At 44.2% G+C, this 17,517-nt stretch overlaps 2 protein-coding genes across 18 annotated transcripts in view; one reads left to right on the forward strand and one right to left on the reverse strand.

The window, feature by feature from the left end:
- The window catches only part of DUSP14 (dual specificity phosphatase 14), a 28,781-nt gene extending 26,533 nt beyond the window's left edge, over window positions 1-2,248 (forward strand). For all 3 annotated transcript variants that reach the window (XM_004747171.3, XM_045070190.1, XM_004747172.3), the window contains exon 3: window positions 928-2,248. In XM_004747171.3, coding sequence (XP_004747228.1) covers window positions 1,019-1,615 — 597 coding nt within the window. In that variant the 5' untranslated portion in view covers window positions 928-1,018 and the 3' untranslated portion in view covers window positions 1,616-2,248. The remainder of the gene's footprint in view (window positions 1-927) is intronic.
- Window positions 2,249-5,518: 3,270 nt separating this feature from the next.
- The window catches only part of SYNRG (synergin gamma), an 84,828-nt gene continuing 72,829 nt past the window's right edge, over window positions 5,519-17,517 (reverse strand). For 11 of the 15 annotated variants that reach the window (XM_004747160.3, XM_004747165.3, XM_045070184.1 and 8 more), the window contains 3 exons: window positions 7,571-7,681; window positions 7,174-7,209; window positions 5,519-6,189 (listed from right to left, as the gene is read on the reverse strand). In XM_004747160.3, coding sequence (XP_004747217.1) covers window positions 6,058-6,189; window positions 7,174-7,209; window positions 7,571-7,681 — 279 coding nt within the window. In that variant the 3' untranslated portion in view covers window positions 5,519-6,057. Of the gene's footprint in view, window positions 6,190-7,173; window positions 7,210-7,570; window positions 7,682-8,600; window positions 8,765-17,517 lie in introns of those variants that run through there. The other 4 variants (XM_004747167.3, XM_004747156.3, XM_004747166.3 and 1 more) reach the window with 2 other exon arrangements.

Genomic DNA, 17,517 nt, shown 5'->3' on the forward strand with positions numbered 1-17,517 from the left:
GCCCTGCCACATTGTTCAGGAACCAGTTGTGCATGTTTCTGAGTTTAGAATTATCTCAAATAGGAATAGGATGACTATTTCCAATTACACCTGTGCTTTTTTTAAGATTTTTTTTATTTATTTGACAGAGATTACAAGTAGGCAGAGAGAGAGAGAGGAGGAAGCAGGCTCCCTGCTGAGCAGAGAGCCCGATGCGGGACTCGATCCCAGGACCCTGAGATCATGACCTGAGCCGAAGGCAGCGGCCCAACCCACTGAGCCACCCAGGCGCCCCTAATAGGGAGCTAAGTTTTAACATTGATTTTATATGTCAAAGTCTTAGGTTACTCTTCCTGTTTTTTTTTTTTTTTTTTTTTTTTTTAAAGATTTTATTTATTTATTTGACAGAGAGAAATCACAAGTAGATGGAGAGGCAGGCAGAGAGAGGGAGGGAAGCAGGCTCTCCGCTGAGCAGAGAGCCCGATGCGGGACTCGATCCCAGGACTCTGAGATCATGACCTGAGCCGAAGGCAGCGGCTTAACCCACTGAGCCACCCAGGCGCCCATACTCTTCCTGTTAATCAATAGAAAATGATTTAGTTTACATCCTTGAAAGAACTCTATTATAGAAATGAAGTTTTTTTTTTTTTTTTTAAAGATTTTATTTTATTTGACAGATCACAAGTAGGCAGAGAGGCAGGCAGAGAGAGAGAGGGGGAAGCAGGCTCCCTGCTGAGCAGAGAGCCCGATGCGGGGCTCGATCCCAGGACACTGAAATCATGACCTGAGCCGAAGGCAGCGGCTTAATCCACTGAGCCACCCAGGCACCCCGAAATGAAGCATTTTTAATCCTTTTACTTTCCCCTTCCACAAAACTAGAGAGGGCCGTGATGAGTCCAGAATCGGGAGCATTGAAAGTACTGACTGACAGATCCCTGTGTTTTTCAGGAAGGAGAAGGTGATTCGGATTCCTTGGTGGAGGAAAACTCAACCCTCTGGTCTTGCTTCCAACGATGCAAGTGTGATCGCTAGCATCTTCATGAGCTCCAGAGGTCACAGCACACTTCCACGGACTCTAATGGCCCCTCGGATGATTTCTGAGGGTGACGTAGGAGGCATCGCTCAAATTACCTCCTCTCTCTTCCTGGGCAGAGGCAGTGTGGCCTCCAACCGGCACCTCCTTCAGGCTCGTGGCATCACCTGCATCGTTAATGCTACCATCGAGATCCCCAACTTCAACTGGCCCCAGTTTGAGTATGTTAAAGTGCCTCTGGCTGACATGCCTCATGCCCCCATTGGACTGTACTTTGACACGGTGGCCGACAAGATCCACAGCGTGAGCAGGAAGCACGGGGCCACGCTGGTGCACTGTGCCGCAGGGGTGAGCCGCTCGGCCACTCTCTGCATCGCTTACCTGATGAAATGCCACAGTGTGTGCCTGCTGGAGGCTTACAACTGGGTGAAGGCCCGCAGGCCTGTCATCAGGCCCAACGTAGGTTTCTGGAGGCAGCTGATAGACTACGAGCGCCAGCTCTTTGGGAAGTCGACAGTTAAAATGGTACAGACGCCTTATGGCATAGTTCCAGACGTTTATGAGAAAGAGTCCCGACACCTGATGCCTTACTGGGGGCTATAATGCCACCAAGGCCTGCATCAGCAGCCCCTTGAGCAGTACCAGCATCTGCTGCACACCGTCTGTTCCCCTTTTCACCTTCTTTTCAAATGGTTGACTTTTGGTTCTCCCTGAAGTGTTTTTTACACTGGGTGTTCGTTTATTTTAAAAGATAGGGCGGGAGGGGAAGAACACAGGGGAATGCATACATTGCTAGTAACATTTTTAAAACCAACATTTTGGAATAGCGTTTATGAAAATCTTTAACTGGCTTTTAATCATTTTTAACAATTTGAACAGTTGAATAAACTGTTTGGTTCTGCTGTATTCTGAATCCCATGCCTTTAGGCATCATGGCAGGTCCAGGAGGAGCTCAGTGCAAAAATCACTTTGGGTCCTGATTAACCCTCTAGAAACCAGCTTTGCCCAAGGCTGCCGACCAGACAAATGCTTAGGGAGGATTGATACCAGCTTCAGTCTCTACTGGATTAGCCCTACTCTTTCCTTTCCTATTATTTAGTGACTCTGTAAGTTAAAAAGCTAAACCTTTATTATCTAGTTGTTAATTATAATGAAATCTGCTGCAAACACCCTCTCGGAATCATTGTGCCCCAGGACTATATTAGCATTATTTTTAATAAATATATCTGCATAACACATTAGAATTTTTACTAAGAATGTCAGGGTGTGTATGTGTATGCGTGTGTTGATGCTGGAAGAAAGATGCTCTCCCCTACATTAAAATACGGTTCCTGTGACAACTATGAATGCTATTTAAACTAGATCTCCCAGCTGAACTGTGTCAATGTTTGACCTCCCTGCAAATGGACAGATTATTAATACCCTTCACCGTGCCATAACAGTGGCAAAACAGCAGAGTGTACACTCTGATAAAACATACCGTTTTCAGTTGTCTCTCAGTAACTGGAATGCCCCAAAGCCATGAGTCCTCCATCAAAGACCTTGCTGAACAAAAGCTGGGCTTCTGCTGGATTATTAACGAACACAAAATGCCCTAAGCCAAACCTCAAGTGCTAAGCAAATAACAATGGCTTCCTTTGTTGGAATTTAAAAATGACACCCAGTTCACTGCTCCTAATAAATATGACAACATACCTCGTCAGGGACTGGGCGGCCCTTTCCTCGGTTCGCCCCTATTCCACGCTCCCGACAAACTCCTGGGAGCCAGGAGGCTGCCCATGCTTGGTCACGATGCTTTTACTTCAGCAGCCAGGTAGGTGGCAGCTTGCTTATTTGTGGAATAATTTTCTAGATTTTTGCCCGATTTTGGCAAGAAGCCATAAATGTAATGCCTGTGGTTACATGTTTACATATATTATATATTCTGGATCTTACCTGGTCTGTGGCAATGGTTTCCATCCAAATTCTACCTCGTTTCATACCATTTACTTCTATAAACATGCACCATTGTCTAAATAAGAAAATTAAAATGAAGTTAATAGTTCGATGGGAAAATCAGAGGAACCCATAAATGCTACATCAGCACATGGTCAAACATCAGTCAAAAGAACAAAACAATCCATGGCTGTGGAGGCTGTGGTTTCCCTAGGATGAAGGCAAACTGTAAGGCTTGTAGTCTGTGGACGAGAGTTCAAAAATAACCACTGTACTAGGGGAAGGGAACACTTGGTGACAGATGTTCTTGGTAGGAAAATTTCCTGCAGAAATCCTGGCCAACACCATGACTGGGACATTAACTAAGCATTCTTAGTACTTAAGAAGCCTAACACCTTTGTAATCTAAATGTCAGAGCTTATTAGCTGCTCCCAAAGGGAGGTGTGTGACCTAGAGGGTGATGGGGGATTTCTGTAGTGATCCCCAGCGCCAAGCGAGCACTGCAAATTTCTCTATTGTGAAGGTCCTATAATCTTACCAAAGCTTGAGATCACACGAGTCATCAAATAAAAGGAGAAGGCATCTTTAACCAACAAAAATATGTACGTGCATACAAAACTATTCAAATAATTTAAAAGATGAAGCCCATAGTGCTAACTAGGAGCCACAGAAAAAATAAAGCACGGCCAGTAGCACACCCTGTGCCTCCACCTCAAGTGTGTCCAGACAAAAATTAAATTACACACAGCCCTAGAATGGTGAAAAGCAAAATACAATACCAAAGAGAAGAGCGCTGACTAATCGCCACTCAAGCAGTGGGGCTGAAGCCGCCTGCACCATTCGCACTGCGGAAGTAAGTAACCTTGGTTACTGTTTCCAAGGACACTGGACTCTTGGCTAATCAGAGGCGAGGTGAAGTGGAACGCAAGGTGGAGCCATGGGAATAAAGCTGTGCACACAGCGTCGGTGTCTACTATCCCACGCTCCCCACGTCCTTACTGGGGGCACGCGAGCGTGCACCGCCGTCGCTAAACCAGCTGCTCCGGGCTGGGACAGCTTCCATGGCCAAGGCTTCCGGGTGACGTCCGCTGTCTCCTCCTGCATGTGGGGCGACTACACCCCTCATACTTGGTAAGGCCAGCAGCATTCCTAGATTCTGAAATCTAGGAATGGAACCATCCTAGTTAGCAGGTGAACATACTTTTAAAAATGTCATTGTCATAGGCCACTGCGACGACAGTCCATATGGCATTCCCCCAAACTGTCTCAGCAATGTAAAGTCTAACTGGGAGGCACTGCCAGCAAAGGCAGTCTGTCAGCCTGGCCTCTTAAGAAGGTAAAGACAGGTCAGTGGCCTGCTTGAATCCTGGTGCCATGAGGAGGCCGGGTGCTGCTCAGGCTGACATGGAGCACAGAGGCCTCAGGGAAGCTTGAGGAAGCAGCCCCCTCGTGTGGTTACTGCCACTCTTCGAGCCCCATGGAGGACAATGGCCTTGAGGGTAGTAACTTAGCTGTGAGAGCTGGAGATGAATGTGGAGAAAAAGAGAAAAACAGATCCACCTCCTCATTTGTCTGCACTCGAGCACAGCAAGGGAAAGCAGAAGTGTCAATAGGAGCTGTTCAAGAGAACATTCTGTACCTCTCGGAGGAGATGGAGGCTAAAAAGGATAAGATGGAACAAAACAGAATCCCTTCTAAAGTTTTGTCCTGAGAAGGAAAAACAATCTAATTAGTGATGTAAAGCAGCAATTTTATAGACAAAACTAACTTGTCCAGTTTATAAATAAAACTAACTGAAGCCAGAGAGCCTACAATGTAAAACACAAAACTCAGAATCTCTTCATAAAGCACAAATTTCACAAGTCAGAGGAAAATATGTCCTAGCTTGGCCTGTTCTTCCCAGGACTTCACAATCCTTAACGATTTGGCTTTTTCTCTCCCCACTGATTTTATCCATTCAGTTTAAGTGGCAAAGAAAATTCCCCACACCAGACAGCGAGCATGAGCCTCTTCCTTCTAGAATTCCATCTATTTTAGAACCCTTTTCTTCCACTGCTTCTATGTCCTGTACCTCCACTGTAAACAGCCATCTCACTGCCTGCCTCAGTAGGCCACGAGCTCCAGCTTCTAACCAAACTCATTTTTAGGTCCCTCACATAGCTACTGCCAAGTCAGGTAGCAATGGTCCCTGTGCCATTGTTTCTGGAAATCTGGACAAAGGCCACTGCAAGGAGGTTTCATCCAGCTGCCTTTCCAAATCTCATCTGAACAAAAGTACCATGTTCACAGTCTTTGAGGAAGCAGAAAAACGAAGTTTTCTGTGGAGGCTCTTAAGGGGAAGGCTATTCATCCGACAGATGAGAATCTGGGCCTCTGTCAGAGCGAACATTTAGTTCACTGCAAAGTGCCCCGGCATATTTGGAGGAAAGGCCGTCTTGAAAGTTTAGAGGGTTATAAATGAACAAAAGCAGAACTGGTTCGGTTGTGAGAGTAAAGTTGGTGAATCCACCCTCACCTACCTGCCCTTGTCCCATGGAGACGAGCAGTTTTTCTATAAAAAGAACAGCTGCATCACAATTTCCCCTTTTTATTCATTTCAGATATCAACAAATTAAATGTGGGTAAGTGCCTTCTACCACACAGGGCAACGGTGTTCCAGATGTAAGTAAGCAAGCACTGGCTCAACACATGCTCGCCAGTTCTAGGCCTATAACAACAACTGACTTTTCTTCAAACATCAGTTCTTCACAGTTTCAATACTGCAGCAGCAAGTTATTCCTCAGAGAAAGAAAACTGTGGTCCGTGTCTTCAAACATCTTACCAGAACTAAAGGTAAGTTAGCAAACTTCTGGTACCACGTGCAGTCTGGGCAAGGTGATTTTACCTCAAACCCCCAAGACTGGCAGCGGGACCCCAGGGGACAAAGGGCATCTGTAGGAAGGACTGGGAACCCGGCAGCTCCTCTGTCCCCGCTATGGCTTGGGGAATCTTCGTACAGCTTCACGGAGGTGCACTGCACAGTACCTGCATTCTGCTTCTGGCTTCCCGTCACCTCATGGGGTGTGATGGGGAAAAAACAAAACCCAGTGGGTCCTTTGTTGAGGAACTTTTCAGAGCAGATCAGGCAGGATGAGGCCAGGAGGTTTTGGTTCAACACAGTTGATCCAGAAGTTGGCACAGCTGGCGTGATACTGGTGTCCTCCATATGCCAGCTTGAAACTATCGGTTTCTGAGTTGAATGCCTGCCAAAAATAAGCAGAGATGTGGGGCGAGTCAGGCTGCGTCGGCATCTAAGCATGGCTCAGCGACCCGCATTGAACACCGCTCCAGGCCACAGGCTGAGGCCGCGTGGCACACACACAGCCTGAGCAGGGAGCTACAGGAATTCAAGTGAGAAAGTTCTTTGCTGCTAATTAAAAGTCTAAAAAAATCTTTACCACTAAACCCAGTTTTAGCACAAGAAGGCCAAATCTTTCACAGACAAGGCAGACAGACGCTGGGCGGGGGGAGGTGTTCATTATATGGGAACTAAAATAGCTAAGGCTGTAGCTGACTTTTATCCCTCACTGTGCCGAAGGAAGCCTTCCCCTAGGCTGGCCTTTATACTTGCGATCTCCACGTTTCTGGGACTGATTACAGTCCTCTCATGGAAAAAAAAAAGACCGAAAACTCTCATGGACTAAGGCCACTGGAACCTGATAACTGAATCAACGTAATTAAAAAAGTCAACCAGGTACAGGGTTTGTAAAAGAGATATTAAAGCACTTAAGAATTATTCCCAGACAACTAATGCTTGCAGGTAAGTCCCACTCAGCCAGTCCTACCCTTGACTCCTTGGGGGGTTTTTCTAAAGTGCTACAAATAATAAAACTCTGAATCCCTATTTGTTTTTGTCTGATAACTGCCAAATCCTGCTGCTCTTTGATCTCATTCTCTGTGTCACAACTTCCAGTCTTCCAGAAACTGCTCAATCTGTTACCTTGTTCATCACAGGGAAAAATGCCTGCAACACCAGAAGCCAATTATGAGCTACAAGCGTGCAAACAAGACACAAGCAGATCCACACAGACGCACTAGTTGGTTAAATCAAACATTATGGGAACAGACATGACTCGGGAAACGATTCACAATCAGAACAGTTCAGGATGACAGTGGAATCATCGGATTTGCTTTCCACACTCAAAATTGAGATGGAGATGCTAAGATAATGTGTGACTGGTTCATACTTTTTTAGGATGTTCTTCTGCAGGCTTCTCTTCTTTCTGAAATAATGTTGAAACCATAAGGTCAACAAAATTCCCAGAGCAGGGCCTCATGCCTCCAAACAAAGCCTTCTGGGTTTACCTCCTCTCTTCCCCACCTGGCTGTGCTTGGGGCACTGCGGGCACAGCGCAGACAGCATTGCATTGCCGGGAAGGGAAGACCTCCCCCCCTTCACGCAACCTCTCCCCCCACTGCCCTTTTGTAGAACCGATGTCCTTCTGTGGTCAGATTTCAGGGCTTCATCAAAATGCCCTCCTGGGGTCATAGCCCTGGTAGGGGAGGGGGCCAAACGGGAAGGGGTCCCCGGAGGTCATGTGAGGGAAATGCTTTGCCAGCTGTAGGGGAAGGCTTGTCACTTACCCGGCTTCTGGAGTCCACATTTAAAAGACACACCCCACATGCAAGTTCCTGAGCATTTTTAATCCCAGGCCGTAGCATACAAGAGGAGAAATCCAGTGAATTTTCATCAGGCTGTGAGGACAGGACAAATGGGTAAGGAAACAGCAATTCCAAATGCTGCTGGCTTCACTCCCTATCACTCATCCCCAACAGGTCTAAAAGCAAATTAAGTCAATTTTGATACCAACAATACAACTATTCTATTTCCCGAACATTTACTGGGGACCCGCTCTGTTCTAGGTGTTAGGGATGCTAGGATGAGTGAAAAATAGTCCCTGTCCTCTGAGAACTCACAGTCTAGGGTGGGGGCCAGGTGGGTACCAGGCAACACTGCCATAATAGCCACACTAGGGCACATGGGCTGGGGGGGGGGGCGGCACTTCCTCCAACCCAAGGGAAAAAGAGCCCGATGGCAGAGGATGCTTCCTAGCTCTCAAACATCCTGGCTGAGTTTCAAGAGGTATAGGCTAGGTGAATGGGATGGGAGGGGGGAGGTAAGAGGGGCGACGGTATTTATTCAGTGTAGATAGAACAAGCAGCACAGGCAAAGGCCTCTAAGGAGGAGACTGGCTATGGGAAGAAATCTAGGCGGTGGGAGCCAAGCTTATGAAAGGAGGTGGGAGATTGAACTCTAGCATGAAGGCCTTGGAAGGAAGAGAAGAGACTTTACCTTGGGAAGCCACTAAAGGTTCTAACTGGACCATGACAAGATCAGGTCTGTATTATGGACAGATCCCTCTGATTGCAGTGTTAAGCAATGAACTGTGGATGGCAATCCTCAAGTTATGGGCCTCAGTTATGCATTATTTTAAGTGATCCAGGAGACAGCTAGTGAAGCAAGTTAGAACTGGGGAAGCGACAGTGGGGGACGGAGACATATGGTCATGTGAAAAAGCCTGGGTGATGTGTGAGATGTGCAAGAGGGGGAGAGGCCCTGGGCAGCCAACAGGATTTACAATAAGGCACATGAGAGGATGCACATGAGACCCACCTTTGGGGCCGGGGGTAGGAGTTCAGTTTGGTGGGGCATCTGGCTGGCTTAGCTGGTTAAGCACCTGCCTTTGGCTCAGATCATGATCTCAGGGTCCTGGGATCAAGTCCCACACTGGTCTCCTTACTCAGCAGGGAGCCTGCTTCTCCCTCTCCCTGCTTGTGCTGTCAAATGAATACATAAAATCTTAAAAAAAAAAATTCAGTTTTGTATATGCTGACTTAGAACTGCCTGTGGGGCAGCCAAGTTCTGATGTTACATAAGCAGTAAGACACATACATAGTTCTAGCACTCAAGACTGTGAGATTTAGAAGTTACCAGCTAGAGAGAGTAAATATAAAGACAGCTATTATCAGTCAAGCCCTTACTTGCTACATACCACACTAAGCTCTTCACATGCATTATCTAATTTCTTCCTTACAACAAATCTATGAAGTATGGCGTATAGATAGCCCAACGCTTAATATGGCAGGTTCCAACTTTGGAAAGCTATTAACTTTTCTCTTTCCTTCCTTCCTTCAAATATATATATATTTTTGTGGGCAGCAAAGTAAGATTTATTGAGGGACAGCAAAGTGATAGTACAAGGCTCCCGGGGAGGAAGGAGACCCAAAGGAGTTACCCCTTTTCTGTAAAAAAATTTATTTATTTAAGTGATATCTACACCCAACAGGGGGCTTGAACTCATAACCCCAAAATCAAGAGTCACATGCTCTACCTACTGAGCCAGCCAGGTGGTCCTGGAATGCTCTTCACTTTCCTTCCTTCCTCTCTTTCTCTCTCTCTCTATTTTTAAAGTAGGTTCCATGCTGCCTAGTGCGAGGCTTGAACTCACAACCCTGAGACAAAGATCTGAGCTGAAATCAAGAGTTGGCCACTTATCCGAATGAGCCACCCAGGCATCCCAGAGTTCTTCATTTCTTAAAAGTTAAACTACATATCTAATATATGAACTTTTATGCAATCCCACTCCTTGATATTTATCCAAGAGAAATGAAAACATGTGAACCAAGTCTTGCACAAGAAGTGTTCACAGTAACTCTACTCAGGTTAGCCAAACTGGAAATAGCATGTTTCTAGAAGTAAAAAAATGGATTAAAAATCCATGGTATATCAACACAATGGAATAGTACTTGCTGATAAAAGGGATCAAATTGATAAACACAACAATGCAGATGAATTTTTAAAAGATGCTAAGAAGCCAGGCACAAGAACATATATATACTATGTAATTCTATATAAAGTTCTAGAACAGGCAATTCTATGGTGATAGAAGTCTTTGGAAAATAGATCAGTGGTTATTTCTGGAATCAGATCACGGCAAGAGAGAACTTTAAAAGGTGATGAAAATACTGCATATATGGAGGGGGTGTGGGCTTACATGGCTAAATGCAGTTGTCGAAACCGATTCGACTATGTATTTAAGATCTGTGCATTTCACTAAGTTATCCTTCAATTAAGAAAAATACTTGAATTTTAAAACCAGAACAAAACAAGCAAAAAGAAAAAAAAAGTTTCGGAAGAGTTGTACTTTTTTTTTTTTTTAAAGATTTTAAAGTAATTTCTACATCCAGTGTGGGGCTTGAACTCACAACCCTGAGATCAAGAGTCACATGCCGTACTGACTAAGACAGCCAGGGGCCCCAGAAAACGTGTATTCTTTTTTTTTTTTTTTAAGATTTTATTTATTTACTTGACAGAGATCACAAGGAGGCAGAGAGGCAGGCAGAGAGAGAGGAAGGGAAGCAGGCTCCCCGCTGAGCAGAGAGCCCGATGCGGGGCTCGATCCCAGGACCCTGGGATCATGACCTGAGCTGAAGGCAGAGGCTTTAACCCACTGAGCCACCCAGGTGCCCCAAAAAGCTGTATTCTTAATGTGAAGAAGTTTTAGATATGCCTAAATCAATTTATTTTGATTTTCTGTGCCCCAGCAGAGATTTCTCTAACTTGGCACTACTAACATTTTAAGCTGGATCATTCTTTATTGTGGGGCCTATCTTCTGCACTGGAAGTGCTAAACAGGATCCCCGGCCAATTTGGGGGCAAAATTGCCCCCCTCTTCCACCATTAAGAATGGACTTTCCGGGATGCCTGGGTGGGTCAGTGGGTTGGAGCCTCTGCCTTCGGCTCGGGTCGTGATCCCAGGGTCCTGGGATCGAGCCCTGCATCAGGCTCTCTACTCAGTGGGGAGCCTGCTCCCCACCCCCCCCACCTGCCTCTCTGCCTGATTGTGATCTCTGTCTGTCAAATAAATAAATAAAATCTTTAAAAAAATGGACTTTCCAAAGAGAGAAAAAAAAAGCGCACATCCATACAAATACGTATACACATAGAAACACACACACGCATGATCTTATTATATAAAGACTGTGAAGCAAAGTTTACCAAAAGTATAGCAGACAATCATCTCTACTACAAATTCCAGAGTCACTTGATTCTCACAGTGCTTTCTCTGAAAGTGTTTGCCCATCTCTCTCTGCCTGCCTCTCTGCCTACTTGTGATCTCTCTCTGTCAAATAAATAAATAAAATCTAAAAAAAAAAAAAATTCAGAAGCAGGTTGTACTATTATTTGTTTGCTGTCCAGTTCTGTCATCTATAAAACGATTAACGATTTCACTTGTCCTACCTTCCTTTCTCAGTAGCTGCTGGGACCCTCAGAGATATATAAGAAGTTCTCTGAAGTGCTCTAAATGATTATTAAAATTATTTATTTTGACAAAATCGAACAAGCTTTTTTAAGAGGTTAAAAATACAGTAGCCCTCTGTAATCTACATTATAGATACTTACCATGTTACTACACAAGGGCTATTTGAGAAATAATTAGAATCTGGGAAAAACCAATCTTGAAATCAATCCAATTAAGAAAAGCCCTTTAATATCTGCTTTCCAAAGGCATAAAGAAAGCAAATGAAAAGGTCATATTGCAATCTCCTGTGAAAAATCACAAGGCTCTTCATAAATTACCCTGTGGTCAAATTAATCTTTCAAATGATAACATTAACCTTTATAAGTACACAACTATAAGCGGGGGGAGGGGGGTTGTTGTACTTAGCAGCAGTGTGACATGGATCCGTGGCCGTAGTTGTTTAAGAAGGTATGCCCTCTGCAGGCCATTTTAAATTGAACATCATCTACATTTACTGGCAAGTGTTTCATGTATTTAGTAAAGATTTTAAAAAAGTAGTTACAGTATAAATGACCTACATACAGTAAGTCCCAAAATGAGACTGGGATATATAATCCTGAGTCTTTAGTCAATAATAAACAGCAAGAAAATCATTATCAAAGGAGAGTTTGGTAGTAATTAGTGTTCTTTCCAAATATCCTCACTATAATTCTTCTGGGCAAATAGCAGGATGGGCACTTCCTAGCCCCTGAAATGATGCACAGCCATACAGCAAGCAGATCCTTGGCCACACGTGTCACTTCTGGGAGGAAGTCATGTTCCCTTGACCCTCTCACAGTGATCAGCTATGTTCCATGTGGTGGAGGCTTTGTCACCCTAGGTCCCTGAATGAGAAGGACCTTCCATAAGGACCCCTCCAACTTGAGATGGACATGTGGCAGGAGCAACACAGCTCTGTGGTTTTACATGACTAAGACGGTGGGGGGAGCTGTTCCCATAGAACAAACCCGGCCTAGTTTGGCTAATATAAAACAATGATCTAAACACAGTTCCACAAGTAATTCTAGACTTTTGGCTTGGATTATAATGTAACCATTTTGATTCTCAGTTTCACTGTTTTGTCTATTTTTTCCTACTGCTGCCCTAACAAAGGAGCAAAAATTTAGTTGTTTAAAACCTAAGTTGGAGGGCAGCTGGGTGGCTCAGTGGGTTAAGCCTCTGCCTTCGGCTCAGGTCATGATCTCAGGGTCCTGGGATCGAGTCCCGCATCAGGCTCTCTGCTTGGTAGGGAGCCTGCTTCCTCCTCTCTCTCTCCCACTTGTGATCTCTGTCAAGTAAATAAATAAAATCTTTAAAAAAATAAATAAATAAAACCTAAGTTGGAGTTCTGGGTGGCCCAGTTGGTTACACAACTGCCTTTGGCTCGGGTCATGATCCTGGGGTCCTGGGATCGAGTCCCACATCGGGCTCCATCTGCTCTGTGGTGAGCCTGCTTCTCCCTCTCCCTCCTACTCCCCCTACTTGTGCATGCACACTCTCTGCCAAACAAATAAAAATCTTTAAAAAAGAAACAAAATAACTTAAGTGTATTCTCTTATAGTTCCGGAGGTCAGAATTCTAAAGTAAGCCAGCAATACAGCATTCTTTCTGGAAATTCTAGGGGAGAATCTGTTCCTTTGTCTAGTTTCTAGAGACCACCTGTATATTCCTTGAATCATGGTTCCACTTTCTATCTTCAAAGCCAACAGCACAGAATCTGCCGATCTTTCTCTTTGGTTCAACTGTCATACTGGCTTTTCTCATGCTCACTCTATGCCTGATTAAATTCCCCATTTAAAGACCCTTAACTTAATCACATCTGTCAAGTTCCTTCTACCACATAAGGTAATAAATTCACAGGTTCCGGGGATTAGGACATGGTCATCTTTGGGTGTGTGTGTGTGCCTTATTCCATCTACCCTCTCCCCTAACGTCAACTGAGGATAGCCATGCAGAAACATAATGAAGATTCGATCTCTAAAACAATGTGTGAAGGGGTGCTTGGGTGGCTCAGTGAGTTAAACCTCTGCCTTTGGCTCAGGTCATGATCTCAGGGTCCTGGGATGGAGTCCCACGTTGGGCTCTTTGCTCAGCAGGGAGCCTGCTTCCCCCTCTCTCTCTACCTGCCTCTCTACCTACTTGTGATCTCTGTCAAATAAATAAATAAAATCTTTAAAAAAGAATAAAACAATGTGTGCACCGCCAAGATGACAAAATGCTACCACTATTAAAAATAATAGTTGCCATATAAAAAAGTAATAGTTGGCAACTTAAAAAAATTAAAAATATCTTTATTAAAAATATTTTAATAGTAGCTATTATTAACTACTAGTTATTAATAACAACTAATAACTATTAAAAATAACATTTGCCATATAAAAAAAATAGTTGGCAACTTCCGTTGCCACAGTAACGGGAAGTAAGAACTCGGAAATTCACTGCATACGCCACACTGAAAGGAAGCCCCCAAGAACCTGCTCTATACCGAGGGTGACAAGGGAATCAAAGCCTGTGGGATTTTCAGCTGACTGGAGGTTAGCAGAATAACGGCCAGTCTCTTTCTATAGATTTTATGGATCCATTTTGATTTCCAGGGCTGAGTCTTTCTTTGTTCCAAACCTACTGCACTTCAACTTTGAGGTAACAATTCACTCAGCTCCCACCACAAGAGGGAGCTCTCGTCCGTGAGCAATGAACGCACCGAAGCTTGACAGGAGAACTTCAACTTCAGTAAATGCCAGGGAGCCGCAGTGATCGCGTGCTTTGCTTTCCTCAGCCCAAGCACTACTACTGTGATGGAGCCCTAACACGCTAGGCCCTTTTCCCTCAAGAAAGGTAATACAGCTGCTTCTTGATGGTAAGAGTTTCATGATGTCTTCATGGAAGAAACAATCTTTTTTTTTTTTTTTTTTTTAAAAAGCATCCTGGAAGCCGCCATGGACACAGTAAGAAGAATGGACTTTTGACACTCATGATCTCAGGGTTGTGAGATCGAGCCCTGTTTGGGGCTCCGCACTCTGGGCAGAGTCTGCTTCCTCCTTCTCCCTCTCCCTTTGCCCCCCGCCCTCCACTGGTGCTCTTTCTCTCAAATAAGTAAATCTTTATTTTTTAAAAAAACATTTACTTGAGAGAGAGAGAAAGAGAAAGCGCACACAAACAGTGGGGAGGAAGAAAGAGTCTCAAGCAGACTGCACTGAGCACGGAGCCCGATGTAGGTTACGACCCTGAGATCATGACCTGAGTCCAACCTAGAGTTGGATACTTAACCCACTAAGATGCCCAGGCCCCCCCTGCAAATAAATCTTAAAAATAAAATAAATTAAATTAAATTAAAATAAAATAAAGCTAGGATGTGCATTCAAGTCCCTGATTTGTCAGTTTCAGGCAAGGTTCATCTCTGAGCCTTAATTTCTTCAGCTGCAAATGGGGATGATCTTACTGACCTCAAAGGACTGTACAAGGGTTAAATGAGAATGAATGTAAAGCATACAGCATGATGCTTGACAGGTTCTGGGTACAAAATAAACTATTATATTACTGGAATCAAATAGGACTATGGCAGGGCACCTGGGTGGCTCAGTGGGTTAAGCCCCTGCCTTCGGCTCAGGTCATGATCTCAGCATCCTGGGATCGAGCCCCGCATCGGGCTCTCTGCTCAGCAGGGAGCCTGCTTACCCCCCTTCTCTCTGTCTGCCTCTCTGCCTACTTGTGATCTCTCTCTCTGTGTCAAATAAATAAATAAAAAGTAAACATTAAAAAAAAATAGGAATATGGCAATTTGGTTCATTAAGGAACTTTAAATTCTACCTAAAATGAAGCAACTATGAAGAGTTAAAAGCTTCCTATACAACCTCAGTCCTGCTTCTCTCTAGTAATGAGCTCTCTGTATTGTCTCCCAGCCAGAGTCCCTGGAGTTTGCAGAGTTTTGTTCCAACCAAACTATACAGATGTTGGTTTGGGTCATTTACATTCACATATCTATTTTTAGAGTCAAAGTTCCTTTGCGACAAGTCCTAGCTCATACTTCCTCTGGAGAATGCCTACTATTCTTCATGCAGTTTTACAGACCAAAGACCTACTAGTTACCAAAAGGAAATGACATGGTATAATCAGGAATAATAGCCAAGAAGAGGAGGACTGTTTTTCTCTCATACCTAACTAGGTGAAAAAGGCACAACTGGGAAAGCATGGGTAATTAGAGGAAATGAAGACTCAGCTGAGTTCATGTACAATCCACATGCATTCCTGGGTTCTCTAGCTGCAGACTAATTAATCCCTATACAGTCAGCCCATGTCTAAAAAAAATGTTAGGTAGCATCACTCACTAGACATGGATGGTAGATATGGAGGTTCCTCACGGGAGCTTGATGAGAGGACATAAATGACTGGCAACTCTTCCCATTACCTCACTTTCTGCCACACTGACGGATTTAGAATCATCACATGTGAACAGGGCAACATTTCCCAGGTTAGATGGGTAACCAGAACCAACAAGTGTTCTTTGAGATCACAAAAGCAAATTCTATAGCTTTTTTTTTGTTTTAAGTAATCTCTACACCCAACGTAAAGCTCCAAATCACAACCCCAAGATTAACAGTCACATACTCGGGGTACCTGGGTGGTCCAGCGGGTTGGGCATCTGACTCTTGGTTTTGGCTCAGGTCTCAGGGTCCAGGGATCAAGCCCCGCATTGGGCTCCATGCTCAGCAGGGAGTTTTTTTTAAGATTCTGTCCCTTTGTCCCTCCCCCTAACTCACATGTGTACATGCTTTTTAAAATAAATAAATAAATCTTAAAAAAAAAAATGGGAAAAAAAAAAGAGATGCATACTCTACCAACTGAGCCAGCCAGGTGCCCCTCTATGGCTTCTCTAAAAAGGTCTGAACAAAATTAATCCTTGGTATAAAAAAAATCAGAATAGGGATTACAATCTCTGAATGGGATGATGACAAAGAATGAGCACAAGGAAACCTTTTAGAATGATGGGATATCCTGTATCTTTACAGGCACATTAGTTATTTGGGTTAAGCACTTGTCTAAGTTCCTCAGTGGTTTACGTAACACAACTTATTGAATGCTATAACAGATTTTTGTATTTACTAGAGGAAGGCAGGCAGGAAGGCCTGGAGAAGCTGTCCAGAAGGCAAGCCTTTCTCACAAGCAGCAGCTGTAGCACTGGGGGAGTCTAGAAGTCTGAAAAGATGTACAAGGATGAAAGTGGCTTCCACCTCATTCAGTGACAGTGGCAACCTCAAGAAGTCACTACATGATAGCAACCCACGCCAGGGTTTGCCTTGAATATCTCTGGCGCCAAACTGAAAAGAATGAATATATAAGGAGCTTGGTTAAGGCAATTGGTCTTCCGTGATAATTTTTCTGCAAAGAGCTCAGGACAAGGACAGATGCTTCGTATCACAGCCATCTTTTTCTACCAACACCAGGAGAGAAGAGATGAGTAGCTGATTTGAGGTGTGTAGGGGTTAATAAAGATTTTATTCACTTATTTATCTAGAGAGTGCACACACAAGTGGAGCTGGGGGGAGAAGGAAAGAGAGGATCTTAAGCAAGCTCCATGCCCAGCACGGAGCCCAATGCAGGGCTTCATCTCATGACACAGAGATCATGACCTGAGCAGAAACCAAGAGCCAAACTCTCAAATGATTGTGCCACCCAGGTGCCCCTGACTGGAGGGTCTGTACAGAAATCCAGTTTTCAAAACATTAATTAAATGAGAAACTGACTTCCATCAAAACAAAGAATGTTATAATCTAAATGGAAAGGGTGAGGTTATTATTATTACTTTTTTAAGATTTTATTTGAGAGGAGAGTGAGAAAGAAAGAAAGAAAAAATGAGCAGGGAGAAGGGAAAGGGAGAAGTTGACTCTCTGCTGAGCAGCGAGCCTGATGCGGGGCTCACTCCCAGGACCCTGGGATCATGACCTGAGCCAAAGGCAGCGGCTTAACTGAGCCACCCAGGTGTCCCACAAACTAGTCCTGGGCTACAAATGGGGGAAAATGTACAGGAAATAACTTAACTTTTTCTATCAAGTTGCTGTTAGGAGAGACGCCTGGTGTTTCACCTCATTAACTCAGATGCTAAGTAACAATCATCTTTCCCCAGAAAGACTTCTGCACATCTCTGGTTTTCCCCATCCAGTTTGCCCATTTCAAGGAGGCAACAGAGGATAGTGGCTAAAAAGCAGACTTCTGATTTTGAGACTGAACCCAGGTGATATCTTGGTGCCTCAG

This window comes from Mustela putorius, unplaced genomic scaffold (genome assembly GCF_011764305.1).
Source record: "Mustela putorius furo isolate JIRA1106 unplaced genomic scaffold, ASM1176430v1.1 tig00003962_pilon_pilon_pilon, whole genome shotgun sequence".
In the NCBI taxonomy this organism is placed as follows: domain Eukaryota; kingdom Metazoa; phylum Chordata; class Mammalia; order Carnivora; family Mustelidae; genus Mustela; species Mustela putorius.